The sequence below is a fragment of the Aphelocoma coerulescens genome, chromosome 9 (genome assembly GCF_041296385.1).
Source record: "Aphelocoma coerulescens isolate FSJ_1873_10779 chromosome 9, UR_Acoe_1.0, whole genome shotgun sequence".
In the NCBI taxonomy this organism is placed as follows: Eukaryota; Metazoa; Chordata; class Aves; order Passeriformes; family Corvidae; genus Aphelocoma; species Aphelocoma coerulescens.
Window position 1 is genome coordinate 17,055,970 of NC_091023.1, and position 21,607 is coordinate 17,077,576.

Sequence of the window (21,607 nt, forward strand, 5' to 3'; positions counted from 1 at the left end):
ACAGAGTGGGCCAGGTGCTATGGGAAGGCAGAGCCAGCACACTCAGGCACTGACATGGTCTCAGGGATGGCAGAGGGAGCCAGATCTGACCCTAGGCTTCCACAGCAGCTAGCACTGGGACACCGCTCATTTCCTAACATTAATGGCAAGCACTCCCAAATCCTCATTAGCTGCCCAAAACATCTCTGCCAATGCTATCACCAGGTAGGATAGTCCCCAGCTGGCTTGTGAACAGTCCCCAAATCTAAGGACATCACCCCACACCCCAGTGCCAGCTTCAGCCAGGATCACAGCCTGGTCTGTGAACCCAACAGGGCTGACAGGAAAGATCGGAGCACCAGCAAATCCAGCAGGAGCAACATGCTGGTGCTGAACACCAGAAAGGAGAGATCAGCAGCAGCCCAGCAGGCTGTTCCCTTGCTAAAGAAAACAGGGAGCACATGAAGGTTATTTCAACACGGCCAGCAGACCAGAAGGATTAACTAGTACTACTGTAAACAATAAAAACACTAAGCTGCATGTGATCCCAGTGCTTAGGGCCTCCAGCATGAACAAACTGCCAATGCCCTGTCTGATCTCACTACTTCTCCCTCCAGAACTTCTTTCTAGAAGGATTCCACTACAAGTCAAGTCTGAGCAGAACAGGAAGGGCTGGCTGTGGTTCAGATCAAAGCTATGGCATGCCAGCTCTGCCAAGTCAAGTAGGATAATGCTCCCTAAGGCACTTGGGATGGAGACCTGGTCCCACATCATAGAGGACTCTGCTCTCATTTAACCCAGGCTCAGCCTTCAACACCTACAGAGCTTCACTGCCCTGTGAAGTCCTACCCCAGGCAAAACAGGTCTTGACCACAGCAGGCACTTTTGATACATCCAAAATACTGCACGGCAAAATGCCCTGGGGGATGGAGCCCACAGCAGAATTCCTCTGCCTCTGCTCTACTCCATCCTGCCACATCATCCTGCCACAGCTTTTCTTGCTGACATCTGGATGGTACTGGAACTAATTCCCAGTTCTGAAACCAGGCAGATTTCAGAGAAGTGTGCCCGTGCACACACACACACACCTTGCACACACACGCGCGCGTGCCCGGGGGAGCACTGCAGGGTACCTGAGAACAAGGAAGCCATTGACACTGAGAGGCCGTTCTTGGACATTTGAATCAGGTTAGATCCATCGTTACCATCTGTATGACACGGTGATGACAAAACAGTTGACTTCAGTGCTTCAGCCAGGCCAGAGAGAAAGGGCATAAAACAAGAGCAGCACTCACACGAGGAGAGCCCAGAACTGAATTCACACACTCCTCCATGGGCTACAAAACTGAGCCCAAAACCTCACCCTCATGGACTGAAAGGAGGGGTTGCTGTCAATAGTCAGGAGACAAGAAGACTGGACAACTCCATCTTCTTTTTAAAGTAAGAGAGATGGAGGTACTGTTGTCATCCACCTCAGGATGAACAAGGCTCCGAAGGAAATGAACACCCAGGGACTCAGGCTCGTCTCCTGTGGGTGATAAGCTCAGCCACCCAAGCTGCCAGGAGCAGAGACTAGAGGTATTGCAGGTCAGGATGTGACCAGCACCCACCATTCAAGAGGTAAGTGGTCAGAGCTATGGCTCCTTCTGCCTGGGGAGAAGAGCAGGAGGGCAGCTCTCCCACCTCTCTAGCTGTGACAGCAGCTGTGTGTACCAGGCAATGAAATGGAAACCACCTACCAGCCAGAGGCACAGAACATGACAGGGTTACAGAAGATTCTGAAGGAAAATCATGCCACCACATGAGGGAAACTGATTGTTCTGCTTATACTCAATTCAGCCAGTTGTTTGGGAAAAGCCATCCTGAAGGCCAGAGGTACAGGGTCTTCTTCAGCAGGACTGACCCCAACACAACCACACCAAGAAGTCTGTTTCTATGAAAGAAGCCGACACAGCCATTTCCTCCTACCTCGGATCTCGTACTCTTCCACATCCTCCACAGAGCCAGAGTCAGAGAGCCGCATGGAGCCATGGGAGCTGAACTGGGACCCGCTGTCTGTTGCCACCAGACCTGGGAGAAATGCATCACAGCCAGGTCACCAGTGGAAGTGCTCCGAAGGGTCACTGACAGCTATGGGAGAAGGGGATAGCCAGGTACAGCCAGGGAAGGGAGGGATGGAGCTCAAAGATGGAACACACTATGGGTTCAAAATGAAATTACATTCCACAACTCAGTGCCAGCAGTGTTATCAATGGATGGTTATCTGTCACATTATGGTCTTCAATAGCAGCAGTTTCACAAATCTTGGCAGCACCTTGGTAGCAATTTAACTGTTTGCAAGGAACGGGCAGGAAGGCAGGCAGCTATAGGACAGGCAATGGACAGAAAACCCACATCCCACTAGCTGATGAGCCCAAAACGCATCACCCACTGTCTGAGCCTATCTCCTGGCAGGTAGGGAACAGGTGCCTGGTGCGGATCTGCTGGCGCCGAATGCGAATCTTTTGTTTAAGCTCCTGGATCTCCTTGTCACTGTCTTCCTCCTCCTCCTCCAGCTGCCGGCTCATCATGTTGCATTTCATCAGCTCAATGGCAGCAATCAGGGACTCTGAGATGCTGAAGTGGGCATTCTCCTGCAAGGCAAGAGCAAAAGCATTCAAGGCTATGCCTTGGATGAACTAAGAAGACTTGGTAAAATTTTGTTCCCCACCTATGACAGGAAAGAGCTTATTACTCATGGATGGTGGTGAAAGCTGTTAACTTCTGTCAGCCCTGTAAAATATGACTCTTCTATGAGGACCTAGAAAACAAAGCCTTCTTGGGCATCAGAATACTCACAAAACACAACAGGCATCCTACAAAGAGGATGTGCAACACATCTACTCTGGGGGGTCAGCACATGGCCCCGAGAGGCCCTAACATGTTGCAAAGCTGCCATGTATATGACAGATGGGCAGATCCCAGCTACCAGACACCACCGAGGAGCTCAACCTTGGAGTTCAGTGCACAGCTCTACAGCAGGCAATACCATGGCATTATCTTCCCCACGGCAGGAAGTGTCTCTGAACCTGCACCAAGATACATTGTCCAATGCACACAGGCTGCTGCTGCTTCCCTCACCTTCTCCAGGTCTGCACAGCTGCCAAAGTCCTGCTCAGAGAGGTAGCTGATGAGGGACTGCCCTTCTGAAGGTCTCCTGAACATCCCTTCCCCCGAACTCAGGTACTGTCCAGAGTCTAGAAAAGCAAGAGACACAGGTATGAGGGAAGGACCTGCTATCTCCATGCCACCAAGCCCTGCCAGCACCCAGCCAGCATCCCACAAGCAGGTGCCAGCAGCTGAGGCCACTGCAGCCCATGGAGGAACCTGACCAGGATTGAGTGTCCCTCCTGAGGCTGGCTGTACTCACCATACTCCATGTAGAGGGAGCTGGGTGTGCTCAGTTCACTGCTCTGTGTGGAAGCAGAGACCGGCCCTCTCCCTCCACTTGGATCACCATGGGACTCTGGAAGGGAAGATGACACCAGGCACACCTCAGCAGCTCAGAGGCACCCAGCCACTGCACAGGGTGAAATGAAAGGGGCTCAGCATCACACACACAGGCATGAATGGATGGAAATAAAGAGAGACATCTTCCTGCTCCATGCCACGGCTGAGGGCAAGCCCAGGAGGAGACAAAACTAGAAAGGCATTTCAGGCAGGAGAAGGGGAATGAAGGAGAGAAGATCATGAGAGCCATGGAACAGTTGAGTCCTGAGCCTTCCTCTGTTTACCCCAGAGCAGAGCTGGGGAACACAACAGGCTCCAGCAAGTACCTCTTGCCAGCCCTTTCTTCCTGATGGAGCATCTCCGAGGGCAGTTATCCCCCAGAACACAGAACGGGAGACACAGGGAAATGTGAGCAGCCAAAGGATCTGTGGAGGTCCCTGCCCTGCAAAGCAGCCTGGACACCAGAGCAAGGAGGCATCTGAAGGACATGTTCCTGCTCCACTATAAGCCAGGGCTCCCCACACACAGCGCTGGAGCCTGGGTGCAGTGCCCAAGGTGACCTACACGGGCTGTGGGCTGGGCTCTGCCCCACGCACACACTGTGGTGCAGCTCCCTGCCAGACTGAGCCAGTGGAGACTGCCAGGAGCTGGCCTGACCGGGGACCAAGAACATGCAGTGCTCTGTGGAGAGCCGTGGCCCCAGGGAACACCTGGATGGAGTGGCTGGGTGACAAAGGACTGCTGAAGGAGACTGAAAACACCCTGGCTGGAGTGGGACAGGAGCATACAGCTCTGGATACAGGGCAGGTGCCAGCTGACATCCTGAGCATAACAGAAGGGCAACAATGTCCTCTCAACCCCCTGCTCACTTTTGTTCCCAGCTTTGTGCCATAACTCTGATGTGGCTGGAGGCTCCTGAGCCCACCAATACCAGCCTCTCCCTGTGAAGGCCATGAAGCAGCAGTCACTAGGATGGAGCCTGGGAACAACTCACCCCACAGGCTGGGAGACAAAGGAGACTTGTCAGGGTAGGAGACTCTCACAGCTACTTACTGCAGCCTGACAGGGTGTCCTGCAGCCACCTCAACACAGAAACCACCTCATGGGGTGGATGCCACATACAACAGAACCTACTGCTGAAGGGTAAAGCAAGGCAGTGCTCAGCATCACCTGCTGGAGCAGGACACAGGGCTGGACACATCTCTCTGAACACCCATCAACCCCAAGGAGGAGCCTTCCCAGACACAGAGCACCCAGATGTGAGGTCGACAAACCCAGTGCCACTGTTCAGTGGATGCAAAACAAAACAGCCCACTTTTTTGAGCTGCTGACTTTTTCCGCGTGTGGGGCAAAGGGATGGCAGCACCCCAGCATTTCTGCTCGGGGGAAAAGCCATGCTGAAGGCCAGAGGGACAGGGTCTTCTTCAGCAGGACTGACTGCAAAACAACTACACCAAGAAGTCTGAGTGCCCAGTTCTTTGCCCTGAGCCCAAAAGAGCATCCAGGAGTCTCAGCTGTGGGAACATACACTGGAAATCAGTCAACATCAAACCTCCCTGTGCCACAGATCCACAAAATAAAAGGAAAAATTAGATGTTCAATGCCTACTTGGCTGCCAACCCTTATTCACCAGGTAAGAGATGAAACCTCTCCTGGCTTTCGAGGCAGTGGGCGGAGGGAAGGGCAGGGGATACAGCTCAGAGACTTGGTGGCCAGCACTCCCTAATGCCATGCAGGGGAGTTGGACACACTTCTGGGTCTGGTCCACTGCTTCCACAAACCAAGCTGGGATCTTCAGTCAGGTTGCATGCATAAACCAGACCACACTTCAAAGCATCAGTTGGGACACAGCAAAGAAAGATTTTTTTCTTTGGTTTTCTAAATGAACACTAATGGGTTGATGGCAATCCTGAACTTGATGCAATGATCACTAATGAAGGGCTGTTATACTGGCTCCCAAACCTGCCACTGGATCTTCTATTATAATGGTGATATCCCTGAGGCCTCCTGGGCAGACAGAGGAAGAAAAGGACAGCGTTAAGGGAGAGAAAACAGAGACAGACTGGTTACTACTCAGCAAGGACCTCCACTTCTCCAATGAAGGCAGCACGAGAGCAAACTCCCACAAACTGGTTGTCCCCTCACACCCCACTCTCCCCATCCATATGTATTCACTCACTCAAGACCACAGGAGAACCCAGCAGGTTAGCAGTGGGATAACATCTTACCAGCAGGACAAGGCCAGGCCTCAGTCCCATATCCCAGCCAAGCAAGGCCAGTGGGGAAGCAGAACAGCTGATGCCACAGCATTGCTGCCATTTTCTAAGATTTTGGTAAAAGCTCGCAGTACCAGTAACAGTCCACCCCTGGGCATTCTGGGAAGCAAGATGTCATCCCATCATTCCAGTGTGGAGCTGACAAGCTAAGGGAAAAGTCCAATCACTTGCCCACTGTCCCTCTCTCCAACGCGATCAATGGAATCAAGGGGGTGACCAGCATCAGCCTTCTGGTACCAGGGACTCCCACACCCAAAAGCCATCCCAGAGAAGCTGTCCCATTACCGTGCAACTTTCCAGAAGTCACGTTGGTGTCAGAGTGTGAGCGCACGTGGCTCTTCTTGAGGATGCCCTGTGGAGCTGATGACTGTCCCTCCGAGAAGCTGGACCGACGCAACAGGCTCAGGCCCCTGCTGCCACCTCCACTTGCTCCCTGCTCCCCCAGGGATGATACTGAGTCCAGCTTCTGGGAGCTGCTGGAGGAGAAGAGTTTAGAGCTACTGCTCTTGGCGCTGCTGGTGCTGGCGCTGCTGCAAGCCCGGCCCCGGCGTCCCAAGTTGCCAATGGCCAGGTACTCCGGCCCGTCATTAACATCACTCTGTGCATCATCCTGACTCCCTGTCCAGGTATCCTCGCTCTGGCTGGTGGTGCTGGAACTCATCTCGCTGGCTGGAGAGAAGGGGTCTTTGGGTGAGGGGACGTGGGTGACAGAGCCGGGCTGCTCCAGAGGGGACTTGCCCTCACTGAAGGAGGAGGACCGAGTGGATGGGCAGCGCTCCTGGGTCTGGCTGGAGTTGGAGCTGCCACAGGAACTCACTGGTCTCCTGTCTGGACAGAGGCAGGAGCATGATTTCACACACTCTGGCACAAGGAGACAAGGAGGCATATCCTATAGCAATAAGCTTGTGGCTTCACACCAACATGCCCACCCACCACAGGCAAATCCCACCCCCCCCCATCATGGGCAGAAGTCTTCCATACCCATTCACCCCAACAAGTACACAAGCAGATAACTAGGTAAAGTCTTTTCTGGGTCTACCCTAAGCTCCCCAGCCCACCCTTGATACCTGCAGGGCCAGAGGAGGCTGGATGTTGGAGGCTAGAAGAGGACCCAAAGCAGCGCTGCTGTGTGCAGGTGGCAGCAGGGACGCACAGGGATGCAGGGAGGACAGTCAGGCTCTGACTCTTGGTCACTGGAGATGGATTGCCACTCTTCCTAGTAAGCTGAAGAGAGGTGGCATCATCAATAAATCAGCATCTATGGGGCTACATGTCAAAAGAGTAGCAACAGAAAGGGATCAACCTGAAAATGCCTGGTCACCAACCACAAACGATGTGGCAGCCCTGGGAACACAACAGTGAGGGGGAAGAAAAACACGGGAGCACAGAAGGGAAGTAGCTCTTTGTTCACAGCTACAGGACAGATTCCCATTGGGAAATTACCAGGCTCTCAGTGAAATGATCCAGGCAGCCCAGCGCTCCCGGCAGACGGCTCTCATGTCCCTCAGTGCTGCGATCACACATCTCTCTTGTCCCAGCAGAAGGGTCTGATGCGCACAGGGATGGCAGTGACGTGCCGGCCAGCTGAAAGAACACAGCCCCCATTTAATGAAGCCTCATTAATTGCTCTCCTCTGGGGAGTTCTGTGCAAAGAAGGCAGCTGCTGTTTCCCCCCTCTGGAGAGGGGGCAGCTGGCGCAGGGCTGCATAGGGGGTCACTGTCATAATGAGCAGGAGTAGGCACCCAGGTGTCCTGGGGCGTTGCCCATCCCCTCAGAGGGTGACTGTCCCTCATGACCAGGCCGCTCTGCTGGCCCTGAAGCCTGGGACTGCTGGAGAGGGCTTCAAAGATGCCTCTTACAAGGAACTAGTCCTCAGGTCCTCTACTCAAATCCTTGGTGCAAGCCTGAACCAAAGTGCCCCACTATAGGCTCCACACAGCCATCTCCCCCACCCTTATCCCTGACAGGTCATGCAGGCAGGACAAGGACCAGTTCCCCACTCTCCTCCCCTCTTGGTGCAACTTTTACTAGTTCCAAGTCCAGCCTCTTGTCCAAGGGCTCCAAGTGCCCTGAATGTGACCTTGCAGGAGCAGCTGCAGCCAGTCAGCATTTGGGGAGAGCCAGATGGAAAATCCGGGACCTCAACTCACCATGGAGGTGTCAATCTGAGCCAGAAGCCTGGGGTTGTTCTGCTCAACAGCTTCCAGGCACTGCAGCATGGCCGTGACGTGTGCGTCACTGAGCAGGAAGGCAGTATCTGGGGAGAAAAAAATGCTGCTCAAGGGAGTCTCTCTCACCCACATGGTTTGACACACCAGTTGCTCACATGCAAATCAACCTTTCTGCTGTCCTCCCTCACTCCCACGCAGCTTGGAAATGCCACCAGCTAGATATTTTCCTAGTAAGAAGGAAAAGGCCCACTGCTCTTTACCTGTGTAGAACTTCCTGATGTACTGCCGGTTCCCCAGGAGCGGCCTCAGCTGCGCTGACAGGCAGTGGCACTGCAGGCTGTGCTGCAGCCACAGCTGCGCAATGGCCTGGTCCCCTGGGCCCTCGGGGTCACGCTGGCCGCTCTCCTGCAGGCTGATGAACTGGAAAGGGACGTCAGGCACAGGTTAAGGCAGGCAGAGGCAAGAAGGGGAGCAGGGCTTGTTCTGCCGCATGGCTTTGGTCCCCTTGATAACAGCAGCTTTCCCGTGCCAGTCACCATCAGCAGGAAAGAAAGCATGTCCCAGCAGCTCCCCAGTCACCAAGGAGGCAAAAGCACCAGGCAGGAACAACGCTTCAAAGGTCAGCCAGTGACCAAAGTCCTCTGAGAGCCACCAGCACAACGAATTTCACTTGCACACTCTCCCACCCATGAGCCTTGCCCCTGACCTGGAGGGACCCCACGCGCCCAAATCCAATCTGACCCTGGTGGTGACAGTCATTTTCTAGCTGACACATTAGCTGGGAAAGGCTATGGCAATGCCTGAGCTGCTGCAGCTTGCAGAGCTGGACTGGAGTTACACCCCCATTCCCCCAGCAGCAGGCTGGACAAAGCGACCACCAGTGGCCAGCCCTTTATGCCCATCCACGGCAGGAACCATGGATGTCAGCATGGTGCAGCCAAGGACCAAGAGCATCCCCACATACCAGTGGCTGGCACAAGTCAGGAATGGGAGAACAAATGCATGGTGAAGTCACAACCCAGAAATGGCACAGCCCAGACCCTTAGAAATCTGCACAGACACATGAATCACTCCTGCACACACACAAGCACTGCTTGTGCCAGTTCCCGTGGTGATGCCTGCTGCACCCAGCCCAGCAGAGCTGGAGACTGGCCTGGGAGAAATAAGCAGCCAATTGTCTCAGCCCAAGCCACACTGAGTTCCCAGGACACAGCTTGTACCCAAACACACGGCTGCGTCAGCCTCCACAAGCCGCGGAGCCACTTTACTCACAGCAGCCCAGGCACCACTGTCCCACGGGTGAGGCTCCAGCCCAGCTGCCCTCTCCCCTCCCACTGGGTACACAAGGCCACCCCACCAGAACCTACCTTCTCCAGGTGATGAGCAGAGCCCGGACTCAACCAGCGAATGTCCTTCACAAACTGCCAGTAATCCTTCTGTCTGCAGCACACCTGCCCGAGACAGGCACAGTCAGGTACCACCTCCCAAGTGCCAGTAAAATGAGTATGTCCCCGTTAGTCCCTTGCTGCCGTGAGAGGACATGCTGTTTGCCTCTGCTTTATTCAGACAGTGAGGGGTTTCCCGTTAGAGAGGAACTGCAGCAGAGTTGCTGTTTTCCTCTCCACCCTATTGGTTGTAAACACAGACCCAAAAAGTGTCTCTTCACCAAAAAGCTGATTATTTTTACTTCCATCCCTATTTCCTCTTTCACAAGTGACAGAGGAATGGCTTCTGTTTTGGTGGTTTCTTGGGTTTTGTGGGGGAGTAGCTTGTTTTATAAGACTAGAAAACTAACAAGGCAATTTTAGTTTTCTAGACTGAATTGGGTTTTCTGGACAAATAAAATTAATTCAAAAGTTTAAAAAACTCTTACCCTAGTTTTTCTTAATGTGTACATACGTATTTTTTCATCTTCTTTTTAATTCCCAGCTGTAGGCAAAAAAGTTGCCAAGAAAATAAGAAGTAAACGGAAATGTTTTGCTGGAGCAACTATGAGAAAACTGCTATTAGGAAGCTGTATTTTTATGGGCCTCCTTTTGCAACTCCCATAGCTTGACTGTTGTCATACATGCCTGAGCAGAGGAAACATTCCTGAGTGGAAGAGCTGTCTTTGCCTATAGTAAAAGCACTGAGGAAGGTAACACACCATCCTGCTTTGCAGGTCTGGCATAAACTGCTACCAACAGACAAGTATAAATCACTTAAACCTCACTTCCTGAAGCCTGTGAATAGAAGGTCTGTCAGAAGGGAGCACTGCACACCTCACATGGAAAAAGCAGCTCCTCTATCTGTCAATCTCCCAGAGAAGGTCCCTGGTCCATGCAGCTGGGGACTAACAGCAACAGAGCAACACCTCAACTAATGCTGCCTGCAAACTTAATAAATCCAGGAAGCAAAGCTCCCTGCTCGGACAACCTGCCAGTCAGGCTCTTCCTGGAGGTTTATTAGCTTGGGTGCAGCACTGCATAGGTGCAGTTTTCCTGATCTGGGACCCAGCTGGCCTGTGCAAGCTGCCTGGGGCTCCTCTGTGCCTTCTCTTCTCCTCTTCTCTTCTCTTCTCTTCTCTCCTCTCCTCTCCTCTCCTCTCCTCTCCTCTCCTCTCCTCTCCTCTCCTCTCCTCTCCTCTCCTCTCCTCTCCTCTCCTCTCCTCTCCTCTCCTCTCCTCTCCTCTCCTCTCCTCTCCTCTCCTCTCCTCTCCTCTCCTCTTCTCTCTGGGTGGCAGAGCCACTGATGGGAAGCCTGTCCCCAGGCACGCCCTGCAGCCTTGCTTTACCTTTCCACACCTTGCTTCACCTTTCCACTGTAAATTAATTGTGCTGGTAATTGCAAGCTGAAGGGGAGATCTTCAAGCCTCTGCACACAAGTGGGAAATAAAAATTCTTCCACGCAGCCACGGAAAGGGGGAAGGCTGGGTGAGCAACTGCAGGCACAACAAGAGCCTGGAAAGAGTGATCCCATTCACGCAGAGCACGGGTTTGGCTGCCAGCTCCTGTTATTAACACAGCTAACCAGAAACAGTAAAGATGCGAGGTTTTTCTTGCCAGGCCTCGCTGGGGACTTGTCCAAGTGCAGATGATACGGGACTGACTCACTGCAAATGCAATTTAATCGCTTGGCTGCAGCACAAAGAAAGAAGAGAGGGGCTGGCCTCAGCACAGGGGGCACAAGTACTTAAAAAACCATATTGGAAGTAGATGAGATAGAAAGAATGTGCACCCAGGTCCCTCTGACAACCACAGCATCTGCCAGGCAAGCTCAGTCCCTGCTTGCATCACTTCCCACATTGCTACAAGCACTGTGCCCACTCTGTGCTATGAGCACAGACGTGAGCTGCAGCACCTGCTTGTGACAGGCACGGAGGTTGTGACAGACAGACAGACAGACAGACAGATAGCTGTGCTGGCAGGACAGAGCCGTACCTTGTCATGGATAAGCCCATGGTAGAGGATGCTGTGCATGTCTCTGCAGAGCCGTTCCAAGCCACCATACTTGGACCAGACATTTGGGTTGCTGATGGACACTAAACCTTCCACTGTGGTCTTCAGGTTGCCAAGGAGCTTCCAGTGCTCCTTCCTGCAGAGGAACACATCAAGATACATCAGAGATACAGCAAGAGGAGCTTTGCAACAGGAACACTCTCTCGAAGGAGTCTCTGTTCAGGCTGAAACCTTTGGTGGTCCAGAAGCTAGCAAAGGTGAGCTGAAGCACTTTACCTCCAGGCATTATTGTTTGTGGACAACTGCCTGTATCATAATGATTCTTCTGATGACTGGTAGCCACCACCAGGAGACAGACAGAACAGACTGATGGCTCCTGCAATGTACCACTTGCCCAGTCTGGGCCAAAAAAGCTGGAGGTTATCTCTCTATTGAGCCTCTTGCTTCACCAACATGCTCTCTCTAAGAGAGCAGCAGCCCCTCAGGAGCACAGCAGCTGTAAGGAACAGTGTGAGGGCCACCACATCGAGCAGACCCTGTGTTTACAGAGCAGCAATCCCTGAGGAATGCACACCACATCGAGCACTCCAGCCCTGTCAGGATGCAGAGGTGCTCCTCTCCCAGGGAGGTGACACTTCATCTGCATCTCCAGCTGTACAGCTGCTCTCTGGGCCCTGAGCTGCTGTAGGCACAACTTGCAAAAGCCTTCATCATGTTCTGGACAGAGATTAGCAAACTGCTGGTGAACTCTAGAGCATGCACAACAATTCACCAATATCATCCCCCTTGGCTGCCCTGCATACAGCAAGAAATCAACATTATCTACCACAAAGCAGGAGTGATGGTGCAGAGAGGAAACATCATTTGACTATGCAAAAGCAGCTTTGGGGAAGGAAGCTTCTCATGACTGAGGTTCCCACTCAAGCTGCTTGACAACGTTGCCAGATGAACAGCAGCTGTCAAAAACACATATTCAAATAGGAGCCACTCTCTCAGAAGAACAGGAATGTTGCAAAGTATAGTTAAGAGTGTAAATAACAACAAAAAAATGTCTCTGCAGGGTTTGTAACAAAAGCACCCTAACTGACACCTTAAAATGAAAGTTCAGGTTTTCAACTGGCAAGAAACAAGATGGTGTTTCAGCAGTTAACCCCTCCCACAGCCAAAACCAAACTGGGACTCCAAAAAAAAAAAGGAAAAAAAAAAAGGAAAAAAATTAAAATAAATAACATTTTTTAAAACTGCTTTCATTTTCATCCCTTGGGGATCAAACTGTGAGCTGCATACTTCTGGTAATTAAAACAAAGCTTTTCTCACCAATATTCTCTTTTTGAGACTAGTTCACTACTGCCAAACTGATCAGTTGAACAAGCAGATCATTAATTAATGGCTCTACTTCAAGCTCCCATTCACTCCCCTTCCTCACGAGGGAAACATCACCACTTTCAGTGCCCACCTAAGCTTAAACCACACAGAAGCCAGCCCATTCCACCAGCAAAGCCTGTCACCCTGACAGCACTGGAGCTCTAGACCACAGCTGCAGTGCATATGGCAGCATGTGTATGTTTGCATTGTACTTAGACTCACAGGCACAGTCAGGGCTTTATCTCAGGAGGGACTGAAGAAAGATGCACAGATATAAATCAGAGGCAGCTTTCTGAAGGAGATACAGCTTGGGGAGACACCAAAAAAATGATCCAGCTCTTCTGAATTTATGGGCTTTTCCCATCCCTGCCCTGAGGGATGCAGATGTTCTTTGTCTACGGATGGCCAGAGAGGAATCGGCAGTCCCTGGTCAAAGAGCACCTGCAGCCACTGAGCTCAAACATCACCAGCTCCTCCCTAAGATGTTTGTAACACTCAGAGTTAGGAAATGCAAGTGAAAGCTCAGCCACACCACTGATATTCCAAGTCAGTGAGTCAGGGGAACTCCCTCCCATGTAATTTCATGCTATAAAAAGCAGGCAATGCACACAAGGATGTGAGGGTAGCACACTCAGAGATGTGCCTTTGCAAATGAATGGTCTCACTGAAGGACTTGTGCATCTCAAGATGTAGGGAACCAGGATCCATGGCTCTCTCCTAACACAGGGAAACTAAGGGTAAGCAGTCCTTGAACAAAATAACCTCAAAACATTAAAACATTGAACACAAAAGCACATAGAGAATGAGCAGCATAATTAAAGCACCTTTGCAGAGGTGATCTTGAATCCACCAAAAGTGAATTAAATCCTGGTAAGTATCCTACAGGACTTGCTGGCCCAAAGCAGTTCACAAGTTAGAAACACAAGACCTTTTTGATACCCTAATCACAGTTGTTTCTGGGCTGGAACATGGTGAAAAGCACACAGTGACACAAGGCTGAAGAAATGAAGACCCATATAGTTAGCTGCAGGTGGCAGGGAAATTGAGAGCACAGCTAACCACATTTCAGCTTTGACCGAACTCTGGGGCAACCCCGAATTAGCAGTAGGGTTTGCTCCCCTCCCACTGACAGAGCCTGGGTTTTGGCTGCCAGGAGGGATGGAGAAAGCCCAAGTTCCCTTTTCTGACAGTGTTCCGAGCACTAGTAAGAAATATGCTTTTTTTCCTGAATAAGGAAAATTCTACTTTGCTAGCGCTATAGAAAGCCTGGCATGGGGTAAGGCCAATTCATATTACATCATGAAAACACCCCAATTTACAATAAGGGCAAAGTGAGTAACACCCCAGAGGGTCACAGAACACGACCAGAGCTTCCCCTGGAACAACCACATGTACTTCTGCTCTCCTGATCTAGCAGAGCCTGGTTCCCCCAGCCAGAAGGGCCGAGGGTGTTTGCAGGGGCCATGGAGCAATGGTGAGATCTCAGTTGCATCCTTATCCTCCCTTAAAGACAACCTCTGATCCAGCCTCCAATTTTAACCACCAGCTCCACAAACTTGGCACTGGGTCTCCTTTCTTCACCACAACAAACTCCACCTTCAGGTACAGCAACATCAAGCTGCCATCAGGAACTGTCCCAAATATAACTGTCCCGAATATATATTTCACACTGGAGTGATAAAATAAAGAATCCAGCTTTGGAGCAAAAAATGGCTTAATGCAACTGCTGACAACAGGGAATGCTGCTTGCTCTTTCAAGGCTTTCTCAGCCCCTCCATGCCAGCAAGGGTAGGAACTTCTCTTGGTCCAAGTCAGCAAACACAACTCACAGCAGAGGCAGGGAGCCATGCTGCTGACTTCTTTGTTTAAAATAAAACCAAACCCTGATTACTTTCCAAAACAGAAACACACAGGTAGCCAGCGTTCAAAAATGAAAAATAAAAATGAAGCTCATTTTTCTGGCAAACATCATCTGCTGTGTATCTCCTGTGCTCTGTAGGAGGCACCCAGCAATGGCTGCTTGAACCCTGACCTGCACCTGGAAGACTCTCTTGATCCTTCTTGGCACACTAAAGAGGTCGGGATAAGGATGCTGAGGTTATGGAGGGACTTCTGACAAATCTCCAAGGACATTCATTCCTGTGCTGGCTGTCAGTTCCTCCTGCAGAAAACGAAGACGCCACATAACCTGCCCTGCGCAGAGCCTACTCCCGCCTCGTTGTCCCCAGATCTCCCAGACAACCAGCAGCCCCTTCCCTGGAATCCCCCGCCTGCTCCTCCGGCAGGCTCAGCACTGCTGGGAAAAGGGATTAAAGAAAGCCAGGCTTCGTGCAATTCATCTGCAGTCACAGGGAGTGGTTGACAAGACAGAGGAAGACAGAAGAGCTCTGCCAGCCCAGCAGGGATGGGCAGGAATAGCTGAGCGGGTGGCCGGAAAAGGGACACGCAGGGTAACTTGCATCCATGCTAAAAGCTGGCACTGATATGAACTGGGGGCACAACCACAAAAGCAGCCTCAAGCTGCTGCTTACTGATGCATTCTTGCTCTGCACTGGCAAAGGATGAGGGAAGAAAATAGGGATTGAAGGTGGTTTTTAGCCTTCCCATGGCAGATAGCTTTACCTGTTCATCTGACTAAGTCTCTCACAAGCAGATGACCACAACCTGTGTACTGTCTGTCCATTGGGCTTCAATCTGCACAGGACCTGCCTGTGACAAGCATGCAGGCAGCCAGAGGCAGTGACAGGCAGAGTAGATCCCCACAGCAGGCCACCTCCCTGAGAGCAGCTGCTCACATCCCTCCATTGCTTACAACACAGGTTCCCTTTAGGAATTCTCTCCTGCGGCTCTGCTGTCCCTGACGGTCTTGCTGGTGCCAGAGACAAAGGTGGCAGCTCTTGCTAACCTGCCCAGCTGACCACTGGCCCCTAGAACTGCTGTGTCCTCTGCAGCACCCCAAGAGCCCTGCTCTCTGCCCAGCAGGACAGCACTAACTCTCCCGCCTCCATGGACAATGTCCTCCATGGACATTGGCATTACAGTCTCGCCACTTGATGCATTTCAGACCTCCTGCTAGGAGGAAAATCCAGCACAAGATCCTCATTTTCCTCTCTCATTTCCTCATTCGCTTCTGCATTTTCTGTAATTCACAAGAATATGGATCCAGTGATCTCTGTCTTATCAGTACTGCCACAATCTTGGCACCTCACTGGGAATAAAAATGCTAAACCCATCACACAAAGGACAAAATCCCATGCAGGATCCTCCCCAAGGCATCAGTGCCAGCCAGGAGAACAAGCAGGCCCCTGCATGTGCCAGCACCGGTGGGAGATGACACCTTCCTTTGTCCCTGGGGGAGTGCTGGGGGTGGCACCACCCCAGCCGTATTAGTCACACGATGGCAGAGTCTGGTAGTGCAGGACTTGTGCTTCCAAGGCAAGAAAATGCACAAAGATGAGACTGGAAAGACAAAGCAGTCGATGCAAGCAATTCCTTTTACCTTTTGGAACCTGCTGTGTCTGAAGCATTAGTAAAGCGGGAGAACAGCTTGAACCGTGTAAATCAGAAGGCACCCCAGACCCGTGCTATAGCTTTAAAAGCACCGGTAGCATTTTCCCAGCTGATACGGCAAGCAGGAATAGAGCGACTGGCTGAGCCCCTCAGATAAGGAATGCTTCTCGTCCATATCAAGTTTCAGCTGCTCCTTCCTCCCCAGCCAACACTTCCAATTTCCATCTAACATTCACCCTGTGCTTGTGAGCACCAGGGCAAAACGAATGCACACATGAAAACCTGAAGTAAATAGGACTCATCATCAAAACACCTCCAGGAAACAGCCTCTGCTGCTCACATAAATGCGAACAAGAAAAACCAGGCCTGAAGCACAAACGAAGACCACGCAGGTGAGATCACTGCAGTGCGGCCATGCTCACCGCCAGCCACGTGCAGGCGCAGGGCCTCGCCTTCAGGAATAAAGAGAAAAATAAATACATTTCTGCCCAGCACCTAGAAGAGGGGATGCAGACGACTGCCAGGAGGGACAGGAGATAGGATCCCAGAGCAGCAAGCTGCAGAGTCACCGGAACGGTGGCAGAGTGGCGTCAGGGCGGGGTGGTTTCGCCCCTAAGCTCAAGGTGTGTGAAGCAGAGGCCTGGCAGCTGCTGCGTTGGCCATTGCTGATGGAGGACAGAGTGGGGACAGAGCATCAGGTATTGAGGGCGCACATCCGTAGCCGTCACTGCCTCTCCAGCGGCCAAGACTCCTGTCCAGGCCATGGAATAGAGTGATGCGCTGGCCTCGGGTGGGTTACGGCTCTGACAGCCCGGCCCACTATGTGCCACGAGGGACGGAGCCGGGGGCAGTGTCACACCCTGCAAGCAATGATCCCACGCACGGGAGGGTCGTTCCTGCCCTGATCGCCCCCCGATACCCCCACACCTCCGCCCTGGTGCTGGCTGTGCGCACACTCTCACACACCCACGCAGGACGTGAGCTCTCCAGGAGCATCCCCTGCGCATCCCTACTGCTTCCCAGGCACCACGCGCCTGCTGGCACTGCTGCCAGCCGCGTTCCCGCACGCCCATCCCGCCCATCCTGGATACATTTACACACACACACACGCGCGCGCGCGCGCCTGTGGGTCACCCCACGCGTGCACACACAGGACCCTGCCGCCCCCCGGCGCGCTCACGCTGCCCCGCACCGCCGGCACTGGCGCTGCGCACCGTGTCACACCCGCGCCCCGTGTCACGCCTCCGACGGGCGCCTACGCGGCCCGCGTCCCCGGGACAGCGGCACCCGGCCCTCCCGCGCGTGTTCCGCCGCGCGCTGCCCCACCTGCTCTCCGCGTGCCCCGCGTGGGGCCCGATCTCCATCCCGGGCGCGCGCGCGGCCCCGGCGCCGCCGCCGCCACCGCGACACCGTCAACGCGGGAGGGGCGAGCGCCCGCCCCGCCCCGCCGCACCCGCGGACTACAACTCCCGACGTGCACCGCGCCCCTCCCGCCGCACCCGCTGGCGCGGCGGACTACAGCTCCCGGCGTGCACCGGGCGCCACGGCGGGTGGTCCGCTTCCGCCTCCCCCGCCCCGGAGCTTTCGGTGCGACCCCGACTTCAAAGGTCCGGGAAGAAGCGCAGTGATTGCTGAGATAACCCTTATCAAATCCTGCCTCGGGCGGAATGAGGAAAATGTGATGGCAAGGGGAAAAAAACTAACAACGTGACCCTGAGGGACAGCTCACGCACTGATCACACCTGCAGAGACAGAGAAACGGAAAGAGGGTTCTGTCCTACCGCCCACTCTAAGGTGGATGTGAAAAATACAGCAGAGTAAGATGTACCTTCCACCGAAATGCAGTGAAATGAAACTTCAAAAAGGAAAAAGTGATGCTGCTGCCTTCAGACTGAGAATAGTCAAAGACAAATTACTATCAGAGATAAAACCTATATACGTCTCTGGAGTTGTCTGACGCCTCAGAAACCAAAGCTAGGCATTTGTACAATGGAAATTCCCTGTAACTGTTACTTGTAAGGATAAATATATGCTGCATACATGAAAAAGCACCCCTTGGCCTTTTTCTGACCTTGATCTACCAGCACATGGAGGTACCAGGTTCTATAGTGCTGTTCTTGATAAAAATAACATATTTTTCAGAAGGTGCTTAATGACGAGACCAGGACTCCTCATGCATAGTAATTGTATACAAGTGTGGAACAACAACTTGAGCCAGGTCATCAGGCAGAAATTTCTTTTCATAGAGCCTACTGCACCGACTGAAAACACTTCCTGTACGTGGCATGTTAGGTCTCAGGGCATCAGACTGTGTTGACTCTCACTGTAAACACACTGGAGGAAATCAAGTCATTAGGACTATTGCGATTGTTGGATGAGTGTGTCTGGTGAAATAGAGCATACAGATAAAGCTAACAGATCTAATTTAGCTCCTCCACCAGGAATTACAAGATTCTTCTAGCTCCACAAGTCAGAAATAGCCTGGATGTTGCTCAACAGTGACTTTTTAAATTTCTTCAGGAAAAAAAATCTCCATTTCCCCTGCTTCATTATGTTGTTTTGAATACGTTAATTATAGTCATTGTTTACTTAACTATTGTCAGTGCCCACATCAATTTAGAAAGCATATAAAAAAACATCAATAAAAAGCTTGTGGTCACACACAGACGTGAGCTTCTGGATCTGCACTGAGGTTAAACTGGACATTAGTCCTCCAGTGTAAAATTTAAGAAGTGCCAATGAGGTGAACAATTGTAAAGGTATGTTATGTATGTATAAATATGGGATCAAAGCTGGTTTGATATTTCACAGCTCACAACATTCAGCTTGGACTAAACAGTCCCGTCTGGCTTTAAATCTTTGAGTGTGCTTAGCACTTGATCCTTGGGTGTTATTTCTGTTTGGTAATTTTTACACTTTGTCCCAAGAATTTCTGCATGTTCAGCAGGTAACATCTGTTCCGCAATTCCTCCACAATTCCTCCTACTGAAACACCAGGGGTAACTGGGCAGACAAGCCATGAGGTCTCATTTTTGTGAGGAGACAACTGGTTCTCAGGAAATGTGTGTGGGAAGCCCAGGAAAGAACCAGACCCAAAATTTACTACAGCCTGTGGGTGCTTCAGTTACACCATGTTACAATCTCAGCGCAGCTGAGTCATACTGGACTTCATACAGTTAAAATACCGGTTCTTTGTAGGTCTCAATGCCACATGGAAGCTTTGTCACTTGGCTGGATGCTGACGCACTCCCAAGAGCCACACAGCAAACCAAGAGCTGATGTTTGCATGGTTGCCTTTGTGATCCCCAGCCACTTTGAGCACAGAAAGAAAATACTCTTCAGGATCACAACTTTTGCCTGGTTTTCTGTTGTGCTGAGCAGCAGACAGCTGGTGTCCTGTTTGGATAATAAATACAACTCATGGATTTTGTCTGATTTCCACTTGTCACGAGGACAGGCAGCATCTGCCACCTTTGCAGTTCACATGTTTGTTTGGGGTAAACAGAGCATTTGTTTATTGGTGTGATGCAGTCCCCAGATGGAGCTGCACCCTACAGCCTCACAGAAATTTGACTTAAGGCTTTTTTTAAAATACATCTTTTGGCACCTCTATTATTAGTAGTTCTTGGTAATCTGGCAATAGCATATTTGCTTCAGAAATGTAGCCTGATTATAAGAACCTCCTACTTGTCATCATCACTTGTCATCCAATCTCAGTTGTCATCTGGGGGAAAATGTTATCAAAAGTTATCAAATCTGTGAGTCCAAGACTCTGTGTCTGAAGTTCTGCTGCCCATGGAGAACACAGAGAAGAAAACAGGGTGGAACTGTCAGCATCCAGCACTGGGGTCACGAGTTTCTCCTGCCTGAAGGAAAATCTCTCACTAGCTGGAGGTGTCCTGTGACAGTAACTGAGCCGTTCTCTTCTAGACAGTAGAAAGCAGCAGGAGGAACATCCAGAAACACATTTTTGGCCTTATTTTAAAAGAGATTGATAAAGAGTGTAGATGGAGAGAGCAAGGCCTTGTCAACAGTCTAGTACAGGACACAGCTGAGGACAGAAAGCCTCAACTCACTCCTCTTATTCTTGCCTGTCATGGTAACACTCCTAGAAAGATCTCCCATTCTTAAGGCCTGCACAGTATTTCAGTGCAGGTAGCTCCCAGCACAGCAAGACAGAGCTGTGACAGGGATTACATGCACAGGAGCTCGTTGTGTCTCAGGTACTTGGGATATTGCACTTGCCACAGAGTGTTTATTTTAGCAAATGCACATATGGAATATGTGGGCAATTAAAGAAATGTGGAGTGTTCCTGCTGGAAGGAGGTGTGTGCAAGGTCATGTATGGAAATAATTATCCCTACCCAAGGGCATCTGCAATACAGTCGCTGCAGTCTCGGTATGGAGCTCCCCCTCTGGAGGCAAGGCAGGCAGACCCTAAAACGAGCTGTCCTTTGGTCATGGCGAGGGAAGTCACCTTTAGAATGGCAGTCTCAGAACAGCTTCCACAGAAAACTGGGGGAGACATGGACAGTAACGCCAGGTGACCACTGTGAGCACAGGAAATGGATGTGGACTTTCCTTTCAACTTTTACTGCCTGGCTTCTGAAGGAAGTTCATTCTCTGTGATCACCTTGTCAGTCCATCTGCTCCTTCCTTTTCTGTCTCTGGAGCTCACCAATTTCAACCAACCATGAGCAAGATGTAAAGATTCCAGAGATAATTACTATCCCTTAACTGTAATGGAGTGTCAAATGAAGAAAATGCTGTTGTGTAAAAAAGATGTAGCCCTGTTACATGTAACTTGTTTGGCAGCAGCCAGCTGCCCACTAGGCACATGTGTACTGCTGACCCACCAATACCCACAGCTCCAAAGACTGCAAATACACAGGGAGGAGGGAAAGGCTTCACTAGATTCCTTGTTAAAAAAACAATTTCTCTTCTGAATTTCTCAGTCACATGATTCTGACCAAAAACTGGAGAAGATAACAACTCTGAAAAGAACCCAAAGAGAACAAAGTATCTATGGACAAGCTGTTCTGGGTTTAAGTAGTAATTTTAAGCCTTACATGGTATTTTGAAACAGAAACCTGGTTTGAACTCTGCTGTTTGACATTTGAAAATATAATTCTGCTCAAAACCACCCTGCATTGGTTTTGTTGTTCACAGAACAGATTATTTCTCTCAACTGCACTGGGGGAACAGGCAAAGGCACATTTTCAGCTTCTCAGCTGAACACCCTTCCCTACCCGGCAACACAGAATGGTTGGATTGGAGGGGACATTTAGAGGTCATGTAGTCCAACCTCCCTGCCATGACCAGGGACATTTTCAACTAGATCAGGCTGCTCAGAGCCACATTCAACCTGACCTTGAGTGT

General features: G+C 51.2%; 1 protein-coding gene across 4 annotated transcripts in view; it reads right to left on the reverse strand.

Annotated features, from left to right (window-relative positions):
• RUBCN (rubicon autophagy regulator) overlaps positions 1-21,607 on the reverse strand; it is a 30,944-nt gene that overhangs the window by 8,605 nt on the left and 732 nt on the right. Inside the window, exons 1-13 of one of the 4 annotated variants that reach the window (XM_069024772.1) lie at positions 17,555-17,630; positions 11,336-11,489; positions 9,284-9,367; positions 8,177-8,336; positions 7,896-8,002; positions 7,188-7,328; positions 6,812-6,968; positions 6,030-6,572; positions 3,389-3,484; positions 3,100-3,215; positions 2,411-2,612; positions 1,948-2,049; positions 1,113-1,187 (exon numbers count right to left, since the gene is read on the reverse strand). In XM_069024772.1, coding sequence (XP_068880873.1) covers positions 1,113-1,187; positions 1,948-2,049; positions 2,411-2,612; positions 3,100-3,215; positions 3,389-3,484; positions 6,030-6,572; positions 6,812-6,968; positions 7,188-7,328; positions 7,896-8,002; positions 8,177-8,336; positions 9,284-9,367; positions 11,336-11,489; positions 17,555-17,592 — 1,975 coding nt within the window. In that variant the 5' untranslated portion in view covers positions 17,593-17,630. Of the gene's footprint in view, positions 1-1,112; positions 1,188-1,947; positions 2,050-2,410; positions 2,613-3,099; positions 3,216-3,388; positions 3,485-6,029; positions 6,573-6,811; positions 6,969-7,187; positions 7,329-7,895; positions 8,003-8,176; positions 8,337-9,283; positions 9,368-11,335; positions 11,490-14,750; positions 14,803-17,554; positions 17,631-21,607 lie in introns of those variants that run through there. The other 3 variants (XM_069024775.1, XM_069024774.1, XM_069024773.1) reach the window with 3 other exon arrangements.